This window comes from Grus americana, chromosome 15, assembly GCF_028858705.1.
Source record: "Grus americana isolate bGruAme1 chromosome 15, bGruAme1.mat, whole genome shotgun sequence".
NCBI lineage: Eukaryota > Metazoa > Chordata > Aves > Gruiformes > Gruidae > Grus > Grus americana.
The window spans coordinates 17,229,784-17,254,216 of record NC_072866.1 but is presented as its reverse complement, the minus strand read 5'-3'; the positions used below and the strand labels follow the sequence as shown (position 1 = coordinate 17,254,216).

The following is a 24,433-nucleotide window of genomic DNA, read 5'->3' as shown; positions in this document are numbered from 1 at the left end:
TCTTCCCCTCGGTTCTTCGCTTCCTTTGCCCTTTCAGGTTCGGGAACGCTAAATCGCGGCGAGGGGCTGCCGAGCTACCGGCCCCATCGACCCCGGAGGCCCCAGCGGCGCCCACCGGGCGCCGCTGGGGCCTCCGGGGTCGGTGGGGCCGATGCGGGGCGGAGCCGCCCCCGAGGCCAGTGTTGCGGCGCCACCTGGCGGCGCACGGTGGCTCCGCCGCTTCCCCCGCGGCCCCGGGTCGCTGCGCCCACGCGTGTCGGCGACCGTGGGCGCTTCCCGAGAACATCCCGGTTTCACGCACACCCCACGCCCCCCAGACTTGCTGGTTAGGTATGGGCAGCAATCAAAATTGCTGGCCGTGCTGTAGGGCTCTGTCGGCTCAGGCTGTCGCGATATTCCCAACAGCCAGGAACTGGTATTCACGGGAGAAGAAGTGCCTCGTTACCTGTTTTAATAGTTTTCCAAGAGATTTTTTCGGAGAGTGCTTCTCTACTAATGCTGAGCTCAGCTTTCCATGGCAGGTTTTACTGGTTTGAGATGGAAAATAGGCTGCTAGAAATGAGAAGGTGGAGAGGGAGGAAAAAGAAAACAACCCAAACTCTAGCGACGACAGGTTGGAACACAATTAGCTGAACTGGCTGGAAAGCCCCGAAATACTGAGGGTTGCGGGAGACCTTTGGAACGATACTGCAAGAAGTTTGAAATACATATTTTCTATATTGCCCCTCAGTTTTAATTGGCAGGGATGAATAAGCCAAATTTTATTGGTGGAAACACATCAGCATTCTGCATATAATTCTCCTCTCTTGTTACGGTACTTTGATATACGCTTTCTAACGTAAACATCTATCTGTATATGCGCTGGGCGGTTCTAAAATATCTCCATGGATCTGTGATGGATGCCTGACACAAATTGGGCCAGAGGATTTCAAGGTTTCATTCAGTCCCTGCTCTTGTGCCAGCTTATAGGGCTGAGAAATTGTGACCTACAAAGTCCAGCTTTTAACATCCGTAACCACATCCCGGGGCAGAGAGGATGGCTCCAGGTCCGTCAACCGTGCACGTGGCCTTAATGATTCTAACTTCAGTTCTCAGTTTGTCAGCATCTGAATCGAGTAGAGCAATGAGCAAGTCTGTCTGTACCTCCTCCTTCTGATTATCAAAAATATCAACGCAGGAAGGTAAAGCTTGTGCCCCGAAATCAAGAGCATTTGCTATCTGGCTGTCATGGAAGAATAACTCCGGAACAGTATCTGGAGATACCAGACCTCTCCTCTTTCAGTGGTATCGCTTGGAAATTGCTCATTTGCTGAATTAAGGTTATTCAAGTCTTAGCTTGACCCCGGGCTCTGGATTATGTGATGACGTTCTCCACCCTCATGCACTTTCATTTCTGCTTCTCATTCAGAGCTTTCCTTAGCCTTTTTGCAATTCTGAGAGTTGCTTTTTCTCTTCATTGAGGGAAGGCTGTTGCCTTTGACAGCTGCCAAGGTATACATAGTCTGTCACTCACGATAGCAAGTCACAACAACTAAAATTCTGGCTGCACGTCTCAGAATAGGTTAGGTAGGTAGCAGAAGCAGCCATTCCTTATAAATTATGATTAATTGAGCATGAATTATGAATTATAGTTCACATTTGGCACTCAGCATGCTGCTTAAGAACACTTGTCACATGTGGTACCCTTCCATTTTCCAGAAAGAATTAAAGGATGTTTATAGAGGAGAAGGAAGTATTTTGATGTTACTGTGGCACAAATTGGAACAGCTCCACTCTTCAGTGATTTTAGTCTGGATTTCATCCAGCATTACTTAAGAGATAATTTTACCCAATTTTTATTGCATTTCTTCCTTCAGATATATTTTTTTTTTTTTTGGTGGTTGTTGTGATTGTTGTCGTTCTTGTTGGTCCGTGGGTTGTCCCTCCACTCCCCATTTCAAGTGAGTTCTTGATGCTCGGCTTGTGACTTCACCTTAGTGCCTGGCCCATATGTTGCAGGGCAAGCCAATCATATTCTGTTTTGGGGGGGAGAAATCAGGTTGTAGGCTTTTTATCTATATTTTTTGAACCAGGTAGAAAATGAGAGCTTTAAAATCAATGTTATTTCACTATATTATTAACATAATGAGAGTGGGGATGAAAGAACTGTAGCGAGCACAGAATAAAAATTAAAAATGTAATATGCTGCATTAGATGTCAGTCAGGACAGGCATTTATTCCACAGTTTAAAAACAAAAAAGTCTTGATAGGCAAACACAACTGCAAACTGGGACTGAAGATGTTGTTGTTCTGTTCTTGTGCTATCCTAACACAAGATTTTTCAGCTGAGTTCTAAACAGAAGAATTCTGGTTAAACAGAATGCCTCTGATAGCCAGGTCCTGGGTGGGACTTCTAGACCAACACAAACTGGTTTGACTGGCACAGTATTATCAGTTACTCCAGCCTCAAGAGCTGGTCCAAACCCTTGTTTCAGTTGCACAGATTTACACTTCATTACACATTACCAGTCACTTAAATCTTCTTTGGGATTTGTTCTTTCTTCATTTTTGTTATTATTAAAATAATCATCAACGCTTATAGGTCCACAATGGGATGAAGTGGGGGAAAGAGAGTTCTTCACGTCACTGATTTCTTTTGGAAACAATGCTGCTCTACACTTATTTATACAGGTAAATCCACGGGCCTAATTAAAAGGGCTAAAACTGCACGTGCAGAAGTAAATGGATGTTTGCGTATGCCCTGGGGGGGCTCATGCACAGGTCTTGAAACTTCTTTGTGATGGGATGTCCTCCCCTAGGATAATCATGACTCAGGTCATCCATTGCAAAGCACAAATTTTGGCAGCGAAACAAGTTGCAGTAAACCACGTGTTAAGTAATCGTGAAGAGCAAATTCAGAAGGAAGCGTGGTTTGTTTGTAGAAGACTCCTGATCAGAGAAAGTGATTATGTTGTAGAAGCAGGGACTTGTTGAAAATGGTTCATCCAGTTTTAGAGACCTTAGTTTCATAGGCTGTATATACTTTTGATTTTTAGGAAGAGCTTCCGAAATAAGATGTTATTCCTTGTACAGTGGAAAGCTGTGCTAACTTCCTGGTTTTGGTGGAATGACTCGTATCTGTGTAACTCAGCAGAATTTCATCCTAAATTCTAGAAAACTGGATTGCATGTCTTTTAATTTTTTTTTTTAGCATATCATATTTCAGACATATCTGATCTGTACTACCTTTTTTTTTTTCTGGTTAAAGAATTACTTGGTGTACAAATCAGCACTTTTTGTGATGCAAGAATACAGAGGAAATACTAAAAATGCAATTGAGTAAGACCCACTGTGACCTTGTTTAAAAAAGAAGTTATGGGTAGTCAGTCCCATATCTGTCCCTGGGCTGTCGGATTGAGTCTCCGGGTTGGGTCAGTACGGGGACTGTGAAACTGAAGGCTGTGATGGCAGCAGCGCAGCTGCCAGTTCTCTAATTAGCCCTCGGGAATTACCGGTGACATGACTGTTGTGGTGAATAATTTGAGCTGTAACTAGGTCTGTGAGCACTCTGACATTTTTGGCACCTTTATGCCCCGTTAGTATCTACTTTAGACAGATATTCCTCTAGTTAATCTTTCTGGCACAAAGGATCTACAGAAGCTTATTCCAGAGAGCCGAGCAGAGGGCATTAACACAATAAGCCTTGCTGCAATTGTTAGGTGGAAGAGGCTACCGTTGATCTGGCCATGGAGGGTTGACTAGTCGGAGCTAAAGCTAATGGGGCTGGGGGGAGGTCTCGCATTGGAAATGACTGTGGAGAACGCTGGAAGACAACTGAGACAGACGGAGAAAGCCCCGGAGACTGGCTTTTCTCTGGCAGTCTATGTGAGCTAGATCGCCACGTCCCACTGACGTTTGCTTTCCTTTGAGACTGCCGTGAGTAACTCACTGCACTGGTGCGACAGGGCCGTTTCTGGGACCAAAACTAGTACCTTCATACCATACCCTGTGTGCTGTGCAGACAGACACATCGTCAACAGACATCAACTGTGATGGCTACTTTTACCTTCTTCACAGTACTCTCGAATCCATTGAAATTAAGTTCCACCAGAGGAGGTAAAAGTTAAAGGTCACTTTCTGCTTAATACATACTTTTTGATTGAGTATATTGCTACAGTTTACATTAAAAATTCCCATAGTAATCTAAATAAACAATTTCAAGGGTAAGAGCTTAGCTTACTCACAAGATGGACTTTTGTGTCCATGCTTCATTCCCTCTAGACAACATTACTGTAACACACTGCTGAGTGCTTTCCCCCCCGTTAGCTCACGGAATTGCCCCCAGTTCCTGCAGACAGGGCTGTAATCAGAATATGAGCTCTCATCGCAATGTACCAGCCTCAATAGGTTGATTCCCATTTCAAACGCATTGATTTCTGCGGCGCTCACTATAGTAACAGCATTCTGCTCTCTGTGTTTTTTACCCTTGACTGATCAATGTTAGTCTTCAGCTGGAAGCCTGGACGTATCTCTGGTATCAGCTTCAGCTTTATGTTCATTTAGAGCTTACAAGTCTGAGGAGTTTCAGCCTGAAATATGACAGTGACTTATTAGCAGCTCAAAAAGGAGGTTTGTCGTGAAAATACGTAGGAAGCTGAACAGCTGCTGGATCAGGTGGATCTATTGTGTCTTCAGCCACATCTTCTTGCATTATGCTCCTCTGCAGTCACGCTGACATGGGCAGCAACAATCGTGATGGTAGTATAAATGAGTGCTGTCTCCTGATCTGACATCACACCTAGCACAGAAAAAAAAAAAAGAGAAGTTTTAACTGACTTGTATTACTTTGCACACTTAAGTACTGAATTAAAGCTGCTTCTACTGCTTTCTGTCAGTCTTTTGGTCTGCAAATATTTTGCCTGGAATCCCGTTTTCCCTCTGCATGTAATAGGCTAAATTTATTTAGAGACAAATATGTGCCAGAAGAATACAAGACATAAACCAGAAAAATGTAGACTCACAGTGAAATCTGAATGAAATGATCCTGTAAGTGAAGAATTCGGGATCAAACTTCTTATTCAAGGAAGATAGAAGGATGGAAGGAAGGGTCATCTGAATGTTACCCACGAATCCTCCTAGAGACACATCTGGACTGGTCTAGAAAATTAATGTTATTTATCACGTAAAGGTCAAGAGTACAATAGCAGGGGAAACAGGACATATTACATCAAATCTAAATGTTTTAGAGGTAGTTATGGTTATTGTATACAGAGTATAAATATACATTAATAGAATTCTTGAAAGGGGACAGTTGGATTGCTCTGGAAGTTCTTAGTTAATGTTCTCAGTTCCTGCAAACTGGCAACCCAAACATATCAGTACTTAGCGCCACACTCCTAACTTGTCCTACCGCATCGTAATTTTATTAATATTCGTTTCTGTAACACTAATTTTAATAGTTGTAGCTTCAAGCATATGAACTAATCTGAAATTCTTTATAATTAAAGTAGGAACATATCACTAAAAATGGTAATCTGTCTAGAACAACTTTTTTCCTATATTCATAAATTAAATAAAAAATAATCATAGGGACCATTTTTGTAATCTTCTCTCAGCTTGCACAGAAGTGAATTAATTATGTCTTGGACCTTTTAGGGGGAATTTTTCTCCTAAACCTGCCTTGATTTGACCTTAAAGCTCCAGACGATGAAGATTATCCCGAGTCCTCAGTTCTATAGGCTATTTCGATCGCTGCTGCCGAGCCTTCCTCAAGCGGCCCAGCTGCAGCGTCGGCCTCTCCCGCTGACCTCTGCCATGCTAAACAACCCGGGCACAATTTTTGGTGTCATTTTGGAACAGTGATCTTAGTTCGCTTTTTATTTGAATAAACGTTTTCAACCTTTGGAAACTTTCAGCAGAAAGGGTGTTCCTCCTATCCTGCCCCCACCCCCTTTATTATTCCTTTGGTTTTGGTTTTTTAACGCCTTTCAATTTATTAACTGCACCCCCTGTGGATTCTGGTGCTGGATACAGTATTCTGACAATGGCTGAGACAGTACAGAGTCTATAGGATTGATTCTTCTTTAAATGCTTGAGGCACATCAAGGTCATATAAAACTGTCTTTATTTTGGCCGGGAGGAGGGCGGAAGGAGATGGCCCATGCCCACAAGACTCCTGCAGTTTCTGTGTCTCCTGTATTCATCTGAGCTTATATAGTACCTTTACGGCCGGTACGTTTTCTTGCAGAGGGAGGATATACTATGGTATTTCATCTTCTCTGTGCGTGTGCTGGCTCTCAGGGGAAATGTGGTCTTTTTAGTATGCAGTTCGAACACTGTCTGAAAAGGCGTTGTGGTTTGGATAATAATTTTTCAAGCAAATTTAATACTCTGATTTCCTTGGAATGAAGATCAAATACTGTTCCATCCAAGATGCACCTAAAGGGCAACTTGTTTGAGTCAAGTTTACTGAAATAGAAGTGACAGAATATCAATTTGTTTTCTAACTTCATGTCATATTTGAGAATCAAATAAGCAATTACATGAGAGTAAATTGGATTTATTTCAATATCAGCTTTGCAGTCCACTTGTTTTATTTGATTGAGATAAAATAGCGCTTCATTTTACAGTAAACATGCTCAAATATTACATTTCTTCCTTGGCTCCTTCAGAGCTTGTGGTTTCTCAGCCTTAAGTTGAAAACATTTCCGATATCTAACATGTAACCGACTTCTTAACACCAGAAGCCTTCCCTGTATTGAGGTGGTGAAGGTGATGAATAGTCCCAAATCTCGATTTCTTTGCGATGAAGCGACTTGCAAACTGGTGCCAATGTATTCGTGTCAACTTCTGCCGTCATTTGCATTTACCAAAACCTCAAATTTGAATGTAAAAATAGGACCTCATACATAATGTATTTGCTTAGTCTACGGGTGCAACCATGTGTAAATATAGGTCAGAATTATATGACCCAGAAAGGGTACAATTTTATCTTTTGTTTTAGAAAATATGGTATTTTCAGATTCTTCCCAGACTTTTCCAAATGTTCAGATGCCTCCAAATAATCCAAATTGTCCTACTTAAAGGAAGCAGATTTCATCAGTCTCCTCCTCTCTGTAGTTCATCAGAGCTTTTACTGTAATCTGGCTTGTTACTAGATATGATTTACACAAATGGCACTGCTCCCTAACACTATGTAAGGATCCTAGGCAGCTCAAAGGATTACTGAAGGGAAACTTAAGTGGTTCACCCCTAGGCCTCCTGCTCAAGATTAATGGTAACAGAATTGCTTCCTTCCCCTGCTTTCACCCACAATGTATTTTGCAAAATGTGTCAAATCGGACTCTTCCAATCCCATATGTTTTCTGAATCTGAATTTGTTCCCGTGATGGGGAAGCAAAGATCATTTTGCTTTTGTCGTAGTTCATCTTTTATAGAGAATTATTTTGGAACATACTCTATTACAAATTACTTCTGTATAAAAAAAGTGCGTTCTTTATCTAGAATTGCAACACCCCTCTAGGCCAAACAGAATTTTGGTGAAATATATGAAGCTCTTTGCCAAATCCCTGAGCCACTGCAAGTCACTCCATTCTACACAAATCAAACTCGTGCATTTAGAATAAACATTAAAGAAACTCCAAACATGACAATTGAGGTTTTACCAGCCTGAAAATTATAGCCCAACCATGATAACTGAAGTTCTGACAGCAACGAAACTGAAATTTGGCTGCCGAAAGCTGTATTTAGCTGTTCATTCTAATGGTTGCGATCGCCATGAGTTCTGAAGGGAATTAGCGATCTCGGTCCAGCAGTAGTCGCAGCGAGCGCAACGTGCGTGAAACAGCCAGGTATCTACATGCAAAATAACAACCGTCAGCCAAAGGAATGATCTCGGTCAATTAAAGGCTAAATTAGTCTCCTAAATGAACTACACCAAGGCCCAGGCTGACGCTCACGCGTCGTGCAGTGTCTCATACCGCCGTCGCCCGCTGGAGTGGTGGCTGCGGCAGTGGGTGCTGCCAGCCTTTCAGGAGCACTGAACTCACCGCTCCTTTTCCTGACAGGTAAATAACGCTCCTTGCAAACGCCTCCGAAGCCATGATTTGGACCTTCTTACTGCAACTGTTTCTTTAGATCCTGTCTGTAAAATCATACCGTTTACTAATACATACGGCTGTGAAAGGATTTTTCTAGCATCCTACAGTTTGCAGACAGGAAACATTGAGTTCATCTGTGTTTCCACATGGAATCAGCAGGGCTCCTGTCCCTTTCGTTCACCTGCTAGCATATTCTGTAGAATCACAGAATATTGGGTGCAAAGGGATCCTGAAAGTTTGTTTTGCCCTCAGGGAAAATCAGAAACACTTAAGCCATTCCTGACAGCTTATTTATCTAACCTGTTTTTGTGGAGACTTCACAATCTCCCTGGATGGTCTTACCAGTGCTTAGAAAGTTTACTTAATGTTTCTAAATCTTTTTCGTTGCATTTTTCTTGTCCTGTCCTCATTTGGACTTGGAGAACAATTTATTGCCTTTCTCTTTGCAACAGTCTTGTGTACATTTGAGGCCATTGGCATATTTACTAATATTTTGTCCAAGATCTGTAATCTATATAATTTATCTTTTCTTTTTGCATTTCAGGACATACAGTCAGATAGGCTGTGTCATGGAATTTACCATCTCCAGTGTTACTCCACACTGTGTTAAGGGCTTAGAGAAAGAGTTTGCCCATTGGCTTTTAGCAAGAGGTGGTATAAATCTGCATCGGCTCAGGAACAGGCCAAGGATAAAGTTCTTCTTGTTCTGCCCTCTTGGGTGCCTCATTGCTTCAGTCGGGAAGTAATTTGCTTTGGTTTATATGCTGTTAGCACATTACTTCCCAGATGTAGGGACTGAGTTGTTACGGCTTCTTTCTCAGTGGCAGCAGAAAGGATTAAAACCCAATCTTTTGCCCAGAACTGGTGACGGTGGGGAAGAGAGAGGAATGGAGATTAATTGGACTTGAGAGACAGCTCTTTGGTATGCTGGCCCAGGCAATAGTCTGTTCAGAGCGTGCAGGAACTGTACGCAGTTCTCTTGAGACTTACCTTCATTATTACTTTTCTTGCCAGTATCTAATATTATTTAGCAAATGAAAGTTTTCTCCCCCTGCCCCTTTCTGCTAAAGCTATGGGTGTGTCTTTTGACCACAGAGACAGGTCAGGGTCATTGGTAGGGTCTACGCCTGTCTAAGGGCTTGACTTCATCACTCTCTACAGATCTCTGCAGTAGCTGGGGCAGCCCACCTAAGCATATTGTTTCATATTCTGTGTGTGTCTTTATTAGCTTGTGCTGCCTTAGTCCTACCACCTTTCTTTTTTTGACTTCTCACCTTTCTTGTATCTTCAGCAATATCTCAAAATTCAATCAGGACTATTCATCTGTAAAAAAAAAAAAAAAGAAAAGCCATTTTGAGATGTTCAAAGCTATTTTGTCAACTTGAAATGTTTTCAGTATGTACTTACATGTACTAAGTGCAAATACATTATATGATTCTCTTTTCTAATTATTTATGGCCCTTTTGTGATATTGCACGTCAGTTTAAATTTGCACCACTGCTGAAGTTATCCAACAGTAAATTATAATTCTGACATTCAGTTACCGTGGTGTAAACAGTATCTTGTCTTACTGGTAAAGAAGGCCAACCTCGGAGGCTCCTCTAAAAGACTGACACAGTAGTAGATGGGTATATTTCCTGAGACTCCACAAAGAGCACAGGGCTTTTTCGTCCAAAGGTTTTTGATAGTTCCCATGATACTTGTCCTTTTGTTGTGGGGTCTCAGTTACTGTGCTTGGTTGATGATGATATTTCAGAGATTAATCCAAAAGAGGAACCAAATGGCAATGTGAGACAAACAGCAGCAGAGCTAGAAGGGCTCCTCCTTGCTCAGGGTACTGGTTTTCATTTCTCTATAGTAAGACTTAAGTGCTTTTTTTAGCCCTTTTGCACAATTATTCAGAAACCCGGGGAGGAGTTGCTCTTTTCACTCCTTTCCACTTCCTTCCCAATCCAGCTGTGTCTGTGGATGAGGTCACAGTCTTCAAATGCTCTTCACTCCCGTTCTGAAGGAGAAGAGTTTGTGAGAGTGCTAATAGGCTTCTGACAGAGCCAACTGGGCAAGTTTAAACAGTTTTAAAATGGATAGTCTGAGCTCTATCGGACAAATTTGCTTGAAGAACTGTAGGAGTGTTCCTGTAAATGTATTCAGCAGAGTTATCTCCACCACGGAGTGGTGACGAGTGGTTGGCATTGACGCTCCCTCCCACTAAGACAGCTGGATGGGGAGATGATGTGTGTCTCCAGCCCGGTCCCCAGGCCAGCAGTAAGTGCCACTGGCTGTGTCTTCAGAGGGGACTTGTCTGCGTATGAATGTTTTATCAGCCATGCGCTCTCTATCCATGCTGACTTTCTCAGTTCAGTGTTAACCTTTCCCTAAATACCTTAAACTAAACCAGAAGACCCTGTTATCCCTGCAGGAATTACGGTCATATAAATAGTAATGGAAATTTACACCTGAGTTTAGTCCAGTGTAACTTTTCCTTGCATCTTGAAACTTACTGTGCATCAGCTGAATTACACTAACCTATCTGATGCGTGCTCTTAGCCTATGATAAACTGGGTGATTTCATCTCAGTCATGCAGTAATAAAACCTAAATATACCAGACTATTTAAAGACACTGTGACTGTTTCCAGATGAATCCCCATCTATTGTTTGTAAGGAGATGACTTTGCTATTTGAACAAACACATTGAATTTGAAAATTGGAAGTGGGAGAGAGATGGGAAGAAGCACTTAAAACTGTTGTTTTGATTACACTACGACAGCAAAAATGGATTAAGGGCCTGTTCCTGAGTTGATGGTAGTGACTGTGATTCATACCAAATTTAAAATCAATAAGATGTCTAGTTTCATCATGTTTAATTTTTAGTGAAATATTTTGTTTATAATGACACACATACCAAATAAATAAATCATAAGCCAAGCTAGTGGTGATAAAGGACATGTGAAAGAAAAATAACAAATTGGATGGAAATGCAGTATTATGAATTTCACCTATATTTGATCTGCAAGTATCGGTTGCATCTTGCACTTAATATCCTTGGAATGCTTCCTCTGCATTTCAGAGCTCATATGGTAGAATGATTCATTTTGTCATCATCAAATCAGGTAGCACTTGAGGCTGCTTAAGCAGTGCAGTGATTACAGTCGATCGGGTGGCATAACCTTTCTGAAGGTGATTCTGACACCTAGAACACTTGGTACTGTGCCACGTGAGACTGAGAAAATGCCTATGATCTGCAAGTTATTTTGCCACTTAACAGGCCAAAATTACTCTATCTGGCTAACAGGTGCCTATGTTTCCTTTTCATATACCATGTTAGCATTGCTTATGCAGCAAAGTTTACACCATCTTCTTCAAAGAGACTTAAATTGGTTACATGCATCCAACATCCATTGACATCCAGTGACATTTGGACACCAGATTCACTTGTGCACCTTTAAATATTTTGGCCTTAATTAGCAATAAACTTTACAATACTATTTAATTAACCAGTGATTCTCCATCTAGTCTTCATTTTTTTCCCAATCTCTTACTCTGTATGTGAAACAAATGGAACTAATATCAATAGACCTCTTAATCCGTTAATCTGGCTAGCTTTTGTGTCATGAATATGAGCCTGGCTTTCAAGCAGCTCCTTCTTTATGTCTCGCTTAGGGTTCTAATATTTGTGCTTAACATCTTTGATGGATTAATGAGTAAAACCAAGCCTGTTCTGATATGCCTCCGGATCTATGTCTATTACGACTTCTCCTTGCGACAAAGAGCGTTCATAAGGTTTCAGAGGCACAGGGAGCAATGAAATTATTTAATGTGTACTCGGCTAGAATCTGCATTTCTTTGGAAGAAGGCTTGGCTTTTCTCCACAGTATTAGCAAATTTGCCAGTTTAGAGTTGAGGGAGGCAAGGGAAGTGCTAGCAAGCCATGAAGGACATAAGAAAAATAGGTTGGACATGAGACCCAGAAATACTGAAGGCCAGAGCTTGCCACAATACTGGGTTTAGGGGAATGCTTACAAGCCAAGACACTACAAATAGGTAGCAGTCTTTTGCAAAGGAAGGGCTAGACATTTTACACCAATACGAAGTTAAGAGCTGATGCCCCTAGAGTCAGACATGATGGAAGGTATGGTACAAGTCATTGATTCCAATATCTCACTCGCATTGGTGTAAGTCAGGAGCATGCACAGTGGAGTCCAAAGATACATGCTGCTGTAGGAGCAGAATCTGGCATCATTTCTACATGCTGTGGGATTTATTTGCTGTTCAGGATTTACAGTCCTCTCTGACAATTGCTTCTTGCAGCCACAAAACCAAGTACATCCTACATTCAGCACAGCAATAACAAGATTTGAATGTCATTAGGGGCTGCTCCTACACATCTTGTATTAAAGCAGCTAAGTGTTTAACCCGTGAATAGAGCTTCTATTATCTTTGCTTTTGAAACCTCAGTATAGATCACTTAACCACTCTGCAAGAAATCCCATGAGAGACCAATAACAGCAGGGAACAAAGTCAGGCAAAAAGGATTGTTATCTGCTAGAGGTTTTTAAACACATTTTTCATATGAGTGCAGAGTCAACTTGAATATTACTCCTAATATAGATTAACCTAAGACAGATTTCTGCAGAGCATGAGGCTGTAAGAGAATTTGGCCAGATGATAGGTTTTCACTGAAAAGCTCTGCCAATTATGTGCAGCACAAAGGAGAGACTAATGCACAAAATGCATAATATGCCGCCTCCTTCACAACATGGGGCTTAAAAAAATTGTTACAGACCCTATTTGCATTTTCCATCTGTGCTCAGGTAAATCCAAGTCTGAGATAAGAATCTGCTTCAGCATTGTTCATCTAGCAAAATGAGCTTCCAAATTTGTGGGTTCAGTTTCCAGGCGAGAATGTGGCCATTTGAGGAGTTTCAGTGTTGTATAGGGTCAGCTACAGTCTCATCAACAGTTGTGTAAATCTGGAGGAATGGGGTTGAAGAGGAAACAGAGGTGTGAGGTCTACCTGTATATAACTGATCGAGAAGAAACCTAGAGCCTCTCTGCTGCCTAACAAGCAAATTACTTTCTTCACTTATTTTATAAATACAAATACATAACAAATGTACAGTACCCTGGCTTTTTACTTATGTTTTAATGCTTAAAACAGATGTTAGATTGACAGTACGTCAAACAAAAATCTTTGTTTAGTCACAGAAAGTCATGTACTAAAACCGGTGAAACAGACTGGTTTTTTCCTCTGCCATTAGCCCAGTGACTTTGAAGGACTGACCTGCAGAGGCTCCTTCCAAAGGGGGACGGGCTCAGACTCCAGCTTCATCTTTGTCATTCCTTCTGACGTTGCAAACAGGTAATTGTAATGATGGAAGTTGTGTGCAAACTGAGGTGAAGAGATTATGGCTATGAAATGCAATCAACCTATGCTACCAGCCAGTTGCAATCTACTCCTTTTATGAGTGTATTTGCAACAATGTTTTAGCAATAGTTTTACAAATTAAATGGAGGGCTATCTATTCAAACAAATGGGCTTGCACATGCATGCATAAAATCTGTGTGAAGCGTTGGCTATATCCTGCTGCTTCCTGGAGCAGCAGCAGTGCTGGAGAACGGATTTGGGATCAGGACTATGTTGTGGACCTGCCCGCACAGCAAATCAAAACATTTCCAGACTTCTCTCTGCATGGTCTGGTTATGGACTAGACTAGCTCTTAGTCTGGGTGTCACTGCGGGACTTGGATACAAATGCACCTCTCTCATGAAATGCGAAGATGTTTACCGTTAGCCAAACGAATTATAGAAGTTCACTTCCTAAGCAAAAGCTTAGCAGGCCACTGCTAAGGAAGGAGAAATGGGGATGCTGACTCCCCCTCCCTATTGTGCTCCTGCGAGGTCGTCTTTGGTAGGTCTGCAGTGGAGGAGAAATGCATCTCTCCTCAGATAAATCGGATAAGCTTTTGTTGGGCTGGGCAGTTTGTTTCCAAGTTCAGCCACAGGCAAAGCTCATCCAGAGACAGTAACGTGTTGCATATGAATTTTCAGGAAAAAACCCCTCACACCTACTAGTGAACAGAAACCAGAAACATGTTTCTGAATATGCAGGTAGGAGAAGTACAACTTAAAGAAAAGGTATGATTATTTTACAAATACATTAAAAAAAAGAGCCTAAGAAATCACTGTTAATCAGTGGTTACATTCAATTTCAAGCCATGTTTAGTTCCTGAATATTTTTAAACTGATTTGCATAGCATCATTCCGTAAGGCCTCAACTCAGCAAAGCTCATAGTAAGTACATGCTTTATTTGAAGCCCTTGCATATGCCACCATATTCAATGAGATCATACGTTTCATTAAGTGCTTTTCTGGGTTGAGACCTAATTCTTTGAATTTACAGGAATTTCCAGGTGCTTATTTAGGTCATAAGAGATCTGACATATTTTATTGTAATAGTTCTTCAGGAAAAGAAAAACTTAATGCAAAACTTTGCTTTCACTAATCATCAAGGAAGGTGTGTCCCACCATTACATGAAATTGCAACTACATATTAGAAGCCATTCTAAGGCAACAGAGGGACATATATTGTGAGAGTCACTTTGCTGAGAATGTAGATTGTATTGAATTGGATCGCTTTTGTGTTGTCAAAATTTACTACATGGCTCAGAGTTAATCAGAATTAAAATTCATCATAACATTTTGTTTGATCTTAAAGGTGGCTTGCACATTATATACAAATAACTTGCTCTATGAACTTCCTGAAGAATTTATTTTATACTGTAATTTAGTGTCAGAGATAACAGGAGTATATTTGAATTGTTTTATGAGCACAGTGTAATCTCTGTAGGATCTACTTAGTTGTTTTCCCTTTCACTGAATAATATTTAGTTTCTTTTCTAAATCTTCTCTGCCTTTACAAGAGAGGTGACACTTATTAATGTCACTCCTGGGGCAAACTATTGTAATTTAAGTTCCAACCCCTAATCTGTATTCTGTGAGCTAAGGTGTTTTACCCATGGCATCTATTTGTCTATTCAAAAATGCCGATACATGTACATGCCTGAATTTTGTGCATATAAACATTTAGATATTTGAGTAATTCCGCAATGTAGCACATGCATTATGCACCTATGGTGGGTTAGGGGGAGTGCATTATTTGAGTTCTCACACGAAAAATGGATGTCCCCGGCATGTCTCGTCACTGCCAGAATAGTTACCCTTCGTGGCAGACACGTCTTGGCCTTTCAGAGCAGAATGTTCTCCAGGCAAACAAGATGTCAGATATATGCCATACCCACAACTTAATGTGTGGAAGGAACCAGTAATTTCAGCACTGAGTTGTCATGGCAAGAACCTGTACTATCCAAAAAGCAGAACTGCAGTCATGTAAGTATCTCTGTCTGACCAGGCAGACCTGAAGGGAGGAGAAGCAGCAGGATTAGTACCTCGTGTATAATGTCCCGTGGTGAGACCTCAGAGAGCAAGCAAGGCACTTCCTCCAGTGGCCCTTGCTGAAGAGTCAGCACATCTACAGTGCTCTTACGTGAGATAAGTATCAGTTTTCAAAACTGATGGAGGCATGATGATGGGCACCAAACCACACCTTTTCCTTAAAGGTGGTTACAACAGTATGTGTTGTACTGTGGCGTAACTTGGCCGTCTCCATACATACCTAATTTGTGCAGCTGCAGGCATGCAAGCCAGCGAACAAACCACAGATTACATGTGTGTGCAAGTGGTCACTACTCAGTAGCCACTGCTTAGGCACGGTCAGCAGCGTAGCTCTGGAAATCGCAGGCAGCTGGTATGTTTTGTATGATGCTCCTGATGTGGACAGGTTGGTTTACCAGCTCTTTTTCCTCTCAGTCCTTAAGTTCATCAAAACAGAAATCATTATGAGGCAGAAACCATACAGATGTAGAAGATCATTTCAATATACGTCTACTGTCTGTTACTGCAAAACTGCTGTTAGCTAGCTAGCTCACGAGGATTTTCCTCCGGCTCCTCAGTCTCTGTAGGACTTCAAGAACCTGCCTTCTTGTCTTTGCAAAGATGGGAACTGGTTCCCTAGAGGGGTATGTTTGCTAGATTCTCAATGAATCTTGCATCTTTTGGTCCTATTTTTGGAGGTTTTTTCATTGTGATGGAAGATCTGGGGCACAGATAAAAGTCAGTGCATGAACTGTTAAAAATGAGAGTAATTCTCAAAGACTGTAAAGGAGGTATCACCTTTACTAACATTTTCCCTGATTCAATAACAAGTGTTTACAATTTGTTACCAGTTCTATGAATTCAAAAGGTATTAAAATGAGAAATCATACAGTATATGATGCAGTCATCTTTGCTATACATGGACTAATACCTTACTCCTCCAAAAACTATTTATTTTAAGGCACATCAAACATCTTGTCTGAATACTTCCTTTTTTTTGTAGCATCCAAATTATAGCCAAGCAGGTTTTAGCACCCACTTTCGTTAATGCTTCTCTAAATACAGCAAGATTAATGATAGTTATCGAGCTTGTTTGTTTAAATTTGTATAACTGTCTTTGGTTTATAACATCCTTGATAAGCCTGCGGTGTTGACAGACCAAGGTAAGCTGAAACACTCCTTAGCTAACTTGGCTGCTAGGAACTGCAGCAGGAGATGCAGGCTACCTGTTCTGTTCCTCTCTCCTGGGGGGAAACAGCACGTTCACACTTCCCCCCCGCACACCCCGGGCAACTTGGTCCAAGGGCTTGGAGAATTTACACGAGAAACGTTAAGTTCCGCAAAATTTCACCGGGCACACAGTACCAGCTCCACCTCGCACACCGTTTTCTGTGGGACTGCCCAGTGCGGTCAAGGGACACGAGTGCATCAGTGGCAGGCAAACGATCTGTTGAAGCTGCCAGTACTGGGTTTGACATAATACCATAAACAATGTTCCCTGACATAAAATGTTGTATTAAATCAATTACCACAAAATGGCCCTGTTTATGAAGAACAGCCACACTATTTCATGAGATATTTTTATAGCAAGCTTTCATACAGATGAACTTCTATTGTATCAGAAGCTTCAGAATAAAACTTCATTTGCCTTTAAAATACTGTATTTTTCAGTCTTAGGCAAAATGAAAGAGTATTGAAATCTTTAAAAAGCTTGTTTCCTTTCTAATTATTGTTCATGCAGCAAATGGTAGGGATGCCTCAATGAAAGTTTAGACTCATGGAAAATGTTGCAGGTGAGTAGTGGAAGAAATCTCTACATATACTTTGCATTGGTATGTCATTGTAATAAATGTAATCTAAAAAACTCTCTGTTGGTGTTTTGAAAAACTGGCTAATCACATAAACACAATCTACAGTGCCACTCTTCATGCAAAAGCCTCTTTCCCCCCCCCCCCCTTTCATTTTCTGGTTTTGGTTACCACTTGTCTTTTTCCATCAATTGGGAAGATTTAAAAAAAAAGCAAAACCCAGAATGAAAGCCCAAGCCAAAGAAACCAGTTCCTTCTGCATCTAAACAAAGTGCTATTTGCAACAGTTGGTGGCTGGTTCTAACTTAGATAATCCAAAGTAGGTCACCTTCATGAGTCTTCCAGACTTTCCAACTTAGTAACTCAGAAGGAAAATAATACAATTTTTAGTTAATGAGAGAACATCAGAAAAAAGAACTGCAGGAAGCTGTGAACTGCAATATCTCCTTACCGAAGACAGAATGCCACATGGCAAGAACAGATGGGTAATCCTTCCGTGATTATCCTCGACCACTGGCTGAAAGAAAAAGCTGTCGCAACACTAAGAGCTGTATATAAAGTACATATACATGACATTTCCCCTCATTGGTAGTAAAAGGTTATATATGCTAAGAGATTATAACGAAAAAGGGGCGCTTTAATGTGATGGTGAAGGGAATAATTCTTCTATTCTCCTTCACTTCCTGAAGTGGAGCATATGCCAAGGTCCTGAACTAAATTTATCTCTCAGAAGGAAGAAGTAGTATATATTCCACATATGTGTTACATATTTTATATAAATCGAACATAGAAAAGTACCTGCTTTTATTGTCTTTGACTATACTGACCCAGAAGTGAAAAATAAGGATTATTTATGTTGCTAATTTATACATACCGTTACCAGAATGAAATGTTGCTGTTAAAAATTTGGCTTTTGCACATACATTGACACCAGAGTTTGCATTTGCAAACTATTCAGTGGTAAAACGGAAGAAGGGTGGATTAAGAATGGCTTGCTGGAATCTCAAGTTTTACAAAACCGACTAAAGGCATTTCTTGCACACAATGGTCACATCTCCATTGCCTTTAGTTCTGCCAATGCATGCTTAGAGAGAGCCTGGCTTTTATAACTCGCTTGGAGAGTAGCTAGATGTAAAATGAGTATGTCACAAGGAATCTTGGGGTGCTGTTTGTTTATGAAAAGAAGCGATGGAATAGTGAAAATTCTTGGTATGGTATACCTGAGTGGTGAAGAATGTACTTGTAAACCATAAAATGACTGAGTTGGAGAACACAGAGTCAGTTAACGATGGTGCTGTGGTTCCAAAAAATCAAGATACATTTCCCCTACCTTTAAAGTGTAGCAATATGCCAGTGTGTAAAAACAAAAAGCAATGAGTTGGGAAATTGTTGCAGAGCAGACACTGAACCATAGTCTGAGATGGTGACATTTTTATCAGCCTCTCAAAGAACAATTCCCTGCCCTGTTTTGCTCTTTCAGATTTGATGCGTAGACCAGGAAGACTGCCAGCCTCCCCGGGGAAAAGGTGTATGTCCTCCATATGCGCAACGTTGCACTAAAATGATTAGGAATGGTGTGCTGTTCAGGCTAGTGATAGAAGGAAGAAAAAAAAAAGAAGTTGCCACTTTAGGGGAGAAGCTGAAACTTCAGGAAGATACCTCTACCTCTACTGCAGATTACTCATAAAGCAGTGCTCATGCTTGTGGCCTATTTTCAATCTTTTCTATTCCTAAGGTGCATTCCTTAGGTGCTGTGATTTTTTGAAATCATGGGAATATACACAAATTTACTAATTGTTCTGGATTCTTCACAGATTTCAAGACTGAGTATATTAGAGACACCTATTCTTAGACAAATCAGTTCATTCCCAGTTACGCCTTTTTCCCCTTCACCCTGATAACATATATCTGAAATCTAAATTTTGATGTGAGAGGGACACGACTGTTTTTAAGAAAAATGCAAATCTTTGCTCTGAAATAACTCAGTCTTTCACTGATTACAGAATGTGCTTCTAAACCGCCTGTGAGTCAGCCTGTGAGTTGGAGTTCAGATAAGCCTGTAGTGTTTGTTCACCAGATGGACCGTCAGCTCTTCAAAGTAGAGGGAAGGATATTGCTTATTAACATTGCTCTAAACTTCACTTACTTCTTTGTACAAAGTCTGGTTACTTGATTCAAATTTAACCTGTATCTACACTGCAAGGAGGAGGAAATGTATTTTTATAACAGGATAGGTAAATCTAGCAAAGTAGATCAGAGTAAAAATTTTACTGGAACAGAGTATGGTTCTTTTTTTACATCATTCTAAGTAGCCAAGATCGATACCCACCTCCTCTCAAACGCACCCAGGCTGAATTTACAGATACCTCTGCAGAGGTAAAAAAACTTAAGCCAATTATCTGTTAGGATTTCAGAGCAAATTAGCCAAGTCACATTAGTTACCCTTGCTTAAAACATCATCTCTTTGACCATTAAGTGCAACCATGATAATACTTGCCTACTAAGAATCAAATCTGGTTTTTCTCGTATATACTTTGTGCTAGATACTAATAGTCTCACATAACAGGGGCAACATCAGGAATTTTCAGAGTGGCAGCTCTCTGAAATGTCCTCCATGTAGCCAGATTAAATATTTTCTGATGCAACATAGCTCACTTGAGCTGCCATTATTCATGAATGTAGAAAAGTCCATTTTATGGTTTCAACTGCTATGTAATTTCTGATTTTATTGTGTTCTTAGGGTTTGTACAGTTCAGTTTTTCAGTTTTAGTGATTTTTTTTTTCCATCTTCAAATTCTCAAGAAGCTCAGCCTTGCCCTTTTTACTTTCTAGTTTGAATTAGCACAGGGGAAGATAATTAGTTAAATTATCATCCTTCTTATTTCCATTTGGCTGTTTTCTTATCAACAGAAGAAGGATGTTTTGAGCAGTTAGTGGTCATTGGTCACAGCACGGTTTTAAAAATGAATGCCATACCTACTGCACTCTTCTTTCCAGATTTTACATAATCTCTGTGAATACAGGGAAAGGATGATGTTGTCAGAGAGGAAGCCTGCTCCTCTCCCCACTCCCCTTTTTCACTCACTGCAGAAGTGTCTCATGTTGAGACTCCCACCCATACGCAGGGCTGACTTTACACTGAAGACTCAGATCTTTATGGCCTATAAATTATTGTGGTTGGATACAAATCTTCTCTCCAGACATGCTTTCAGCAGGACACACGTGAGAATGAGCATGCACTGCTGTTCCTCACTGCCTTATCAGTCACAGTAATTATATGCAGAGATTAGGAAAATTCACAGACATTTTCTGGTATAAAAATTGCCCCTGAAAATCTGGAGGACATTTTCCAATAAGTCATAAAATTTTTAAGGAACATGGATCACAATTTGGTTATAATTACTGCTGTGCTCCTCTTATAGAGAGCAGTGTTGTGCTGTGCTAAAACACTGCCTGGCTTAAACGATGCTTTTAGCTGTTGTAGGGCTTCAGTTCGAATGTGTCTGCCACTTCACAATGAGGTACGCAGGATCAGACTCGGGCCCCGAGGTCTGTCGCTCTTCAGAGCTCTGAGGGATTTGTTTGGCCTATTCACAGTCTGTTTTTTCTGTCTCCTTGGGCACCTCCTGCCCTCTAAAAGCCCAAGGGAAGGCTGCATGGGGCAACCATGTGCTAAAACCACAACTTCCTTCTGAAAAGGCAGACACTTAATCCCACGTGGAAGACACTTTTATCTAGTATTTGTCAGCAGATTTGCTTGAGTGTATTTATAATGCCCAATTATGTGATGGTTTGGAATAAAAATTATCCATCAATTTCCTGAGCTGTGCAGACTCTGTCAGAATGTTCAAGAATACTTTGAATCTCTTTTGGTTTTTTGTTCAAACAGCTCACTTTGCTGTACTGTGTGACCAGCAAATTCGATGCATGCGCAACTGGTGCAGAAGCCTGGCACTGTCAAAATTTGTTATCACGGGCTCTCTGCCCATAAAGAGCAGTTCGCCATCACCACAGATGGCAAAAACGGACGCTGTGCCGTTGCACGAACTGAAGGTCAGACAGGCGGTGCTAAGCCTTCACACAGAAAGAAGCCTTTCCGTGCTGGCTTTCCTGGAAGTTACTAATGGTGTATTTTGAGCACTCCGTGTAGAGACACCTTGAAATCAGTGGTACTCTGGCTGCGACCCTGTTTGAAACTGCATGTGTATATTTGGGCCTGGTTCAGATCTCACTACTCTCTACGTGAGGAGTAACAGCATTGAGTCAATGGTCCTACACCAGGATAGAGTTGCTATGAAGTGAGTTATCTAACAGCATCAGAGGACAGAACAGGACCAAAGAGCCCAGGAACCGCCATGTGTGGAACAACACCTTGCTTGTTTTTCTTGAGGATACAATTTCCCATTGGAGACTCAAAATTCATGTGTTAGGAACAACAACAAATTATTTATTCCTAAACCTGATTCCTCTATCAGATCATGAGCTTATTATTAAAAATTAATTGTAATATTAGAAGGCCTACTTGTCAAATCACACACACCTCTGTAAAGCTGAATACTTGCACAATGCTTCTTACTACTAACCTGCTGTGTACTTCATCTGCTTCTGTAACACTGCAACAAAAGATACATCCTGTGACATTTTATTTGTAGCCTCACTGGATCGTGAGGAATATTCCCTTAATAAAGGATGCCTCTGAATCTTACTACTTGTTTCATTGTTCTGCAGATCAGAAACTAAAGCACTTCCAATGCAAACAAAATCCTGCTGGTCTGTGCAAATCCTACTTGGCTGTCATTTATAAAAAGCAACTGTCCTTATCAGAAGATACTATTTTTCACCTTTGGATTTGGTTTGTAAAGTGGAATTAGGTTTACAAAAAGAGGCACTGTGCAGGCGGATTAAAAAACCCTCCTGACTTCACTACTATCATCAGATAATGAGATCTTTCAGATTAGAAAGCCAATACCAGCATGGGAGAAAAAGGCAACTGAAGCCATCCATTACGTACACTTTTTTAGACACTGGGCATTTAATTAGTCACCTCGCGCCCATGCCTGGTACTTGCAAACCTCGCAGGGCTGCGGAGGCGTTGCACCTCGCTCTCATTCTCACTCCACTGAGGCCAAACGCTGCTAGCGACCCTTTTGCTTCAAAAAAAAAAAAAAAAAAAATCAGTCTTGGGATTTGGACCATTTTTGCCTGTGAATCGGTTTGCACGTATGGGATGGTTGTTTCCCAGATGGGGGGAAAGACAGTGTCTTTAAAGGCGTACCCATGCTGCAAGCAGCGCAACCTCTCGGCCCTTGGCAGGCCTACGCGCACCGAAGGCCCCACAGACCGAAGAACGCCGCACTCGCGTCTACTTTGAGCGGAGCTGGAGTAACAGCCTTTCAAAAGTCATCCGGTCAACAGCTACACGGCAGGGAAATTAACGAGTATACACGGAGTCGCTGATAAGCTGCGGAAGTTAGTCGATTTATCGACAGAATCTTTCATTAAGGAGCGCAAGCCGCGCTGCCTTTTTGCTGCGGCCATTTTTAATGCACCCAGCCGAAACGAAAACTCCTCATCTGAAAGGGCTGTAGGTCAGTGCGGCGCGATTTTTTTTTTTTTTTTTAAATTTTTAAAATACTACTACTACTACTAGAACAGAGGCCGAGTTCCGGCCCTCACAGGGGAACCCTCTGCCGGGCGGGAGCGAGGAAAGGCGGCAACCGGGCGCGAGGCGACGGGCGCGAGGCGGCACCTGGCGGGTTCCCGCCAGGTGCCGCCTCGCGCCCGTCGCCTCGCGCCCGGTTGCCGCCCACCGGCGGCGGCAGCTTTCCCTCAGAAGATGGCAGTCGTTTCCCGCCCCGGTCGCGGCGTCTGCTCGCTGGCCCCCTCCCCTCTCCCGCCCGCCGTGAGGCGCGGAGCCGCCCCAGCCCGGCCCCTTCCCCTCACGCAGGGCCGGGGCTCACCCACCCACTCGCCTGCCCGCCGGCGGTAGCAGCCCCCGCTGCCGCTCCTCCTCCGTCTCCAGCCCACCCTCCTCCTCCTCCTCCTTCCTCTTCCTCCGCCAACCCCACCCCTCGCCCCGGGCTGGCCCGGCCGCGGGCTGCCGCGCTGCCAGGGCTCCCCGCCGGCTTCCCCCATCCCCGCACGCCGCGCACACCTCCTCCTCCTCCTCCTCCTCCTCCCTCCCTCCCTCCCTCTTTCCCCACCTCCGCCCTCCTCCTGCTGACGTCTGGCTCTGCCCGGCTGAAAACTCCGTGCCGCGGCGGATGCGGCGGCTCTCGGGAGCGCGGCAGCGGCGGCGGCAGCAGCGAAGATGGTGGCCGCTCCGTGCGCCCGGCGGCTGGCGCGGCGCTCCCGCTCGGCGCTGGTGGCGGCGCTCACCGTGCTGCTCCTGCAGACCCTCCTCGTCTGGAATTTCAGCTCCCTCGACGCCGGCGAGGAGCAGCGCGGCGGCACCGCCGGCCGCGAGAAGCGAGACCGCGGCGGAGACCAGCGGGGGCACCCGCAGCGCCGCGGACCCGCCGCCCCGCACGGCAAGGCGATGGTAGGCGCGGGCGGTGGGCGGCGGGGGGGGGGGGGAGCGGGTGCGCCCCTGTCTCACGGCGTTGCTCCGCGCTTGTGCGGAGGGGGTCGCCCGGCAGCCGCGGGGAAGTTGGGGCGAGTGAGGCGCCGCGGTCGCCCGCGGCTCGTGTCCCCCCACCCCGCGTGGGCGCCTCCCGCCGCCGCGCAGGTGCCGCGGTGCGGGTCCGGTCCCGCCGCGTGGGCTCCCACCCGCGGCCGGGGTCCCGGCTGCCGGCACGGCCAGCGGCGGCGGGAGCGCCCGGGGGCCGCGGTGCAACGCCAGAAAACGCATCGGTAGGATCCTCTCCTCTCCTCCCCTCTCCCCGGTGCCCCTCCGGCACTGCCAGCCTCCGCAGCGGGCGGTTCAGCATCCCCGAACTTCGCTGGAGGGCCGCCTGCCCGATACGTTCCTGAGGGTTTATTTCAGTGCTACTTTATTTTTTCCACCTGAAAACGGTGCAGGCGCTAGTCTTTATTGCACAGCTCTATCAGGCCCAGTAGGTGACAGGCAATGAAATCTAATGCGATCATTTTATTAACCACTAAAAACTCAAGGA

The 24,433-nt window shown here is 43.1% G+C and overlaps 1 protein-coding gene and 1 long non-coding RNA gene across 3 annotated transcripts in view; one reads left to right on the top strand and one right to left on the bottom strand.

Annotated features, from left to right (window-relative positions):
• Positions 1–3,275: 3,275 nt before the first annotated feature.
• LOC129213297 (uncharacterized) lies at positions 3,276–23,621 on the bottom strand. Its single transcript, XR_008579412.1, has 4 exons — positions 23,522–23,621; positions 9,353–9,401; positions 5,001–5,136; positions 3,276–4,777 (listed from the first exon to the last, which is right to left on the bottom strand). It is a non-coding gene; the product is annotated as an uncharacterized LOC129213297 (long non-coding RNA).
• Positions 23,397–24,433, top strand: part of XYLT1 (xylosyltransferase 1) — a 200,345-nt gene continuing 199,308 nt past the window's right edge. The window contains exon 1 of one of the 2 annotated variants that reach the window (XM_054843079.1): positions 23,397–23,859. In XM_054843079.1, coding sequence (XP_054699054.1) covers positions 23,629–23,859 — 231 coding nt within the window. In that variant the 5' untranslated portion in view covers positions 23,397–23,628. The remainder of the gene's footprint in view (positions 23,860–24,433) is intronic. The other variant, XM_054843078.1, reaches the window with a different exon arrangement.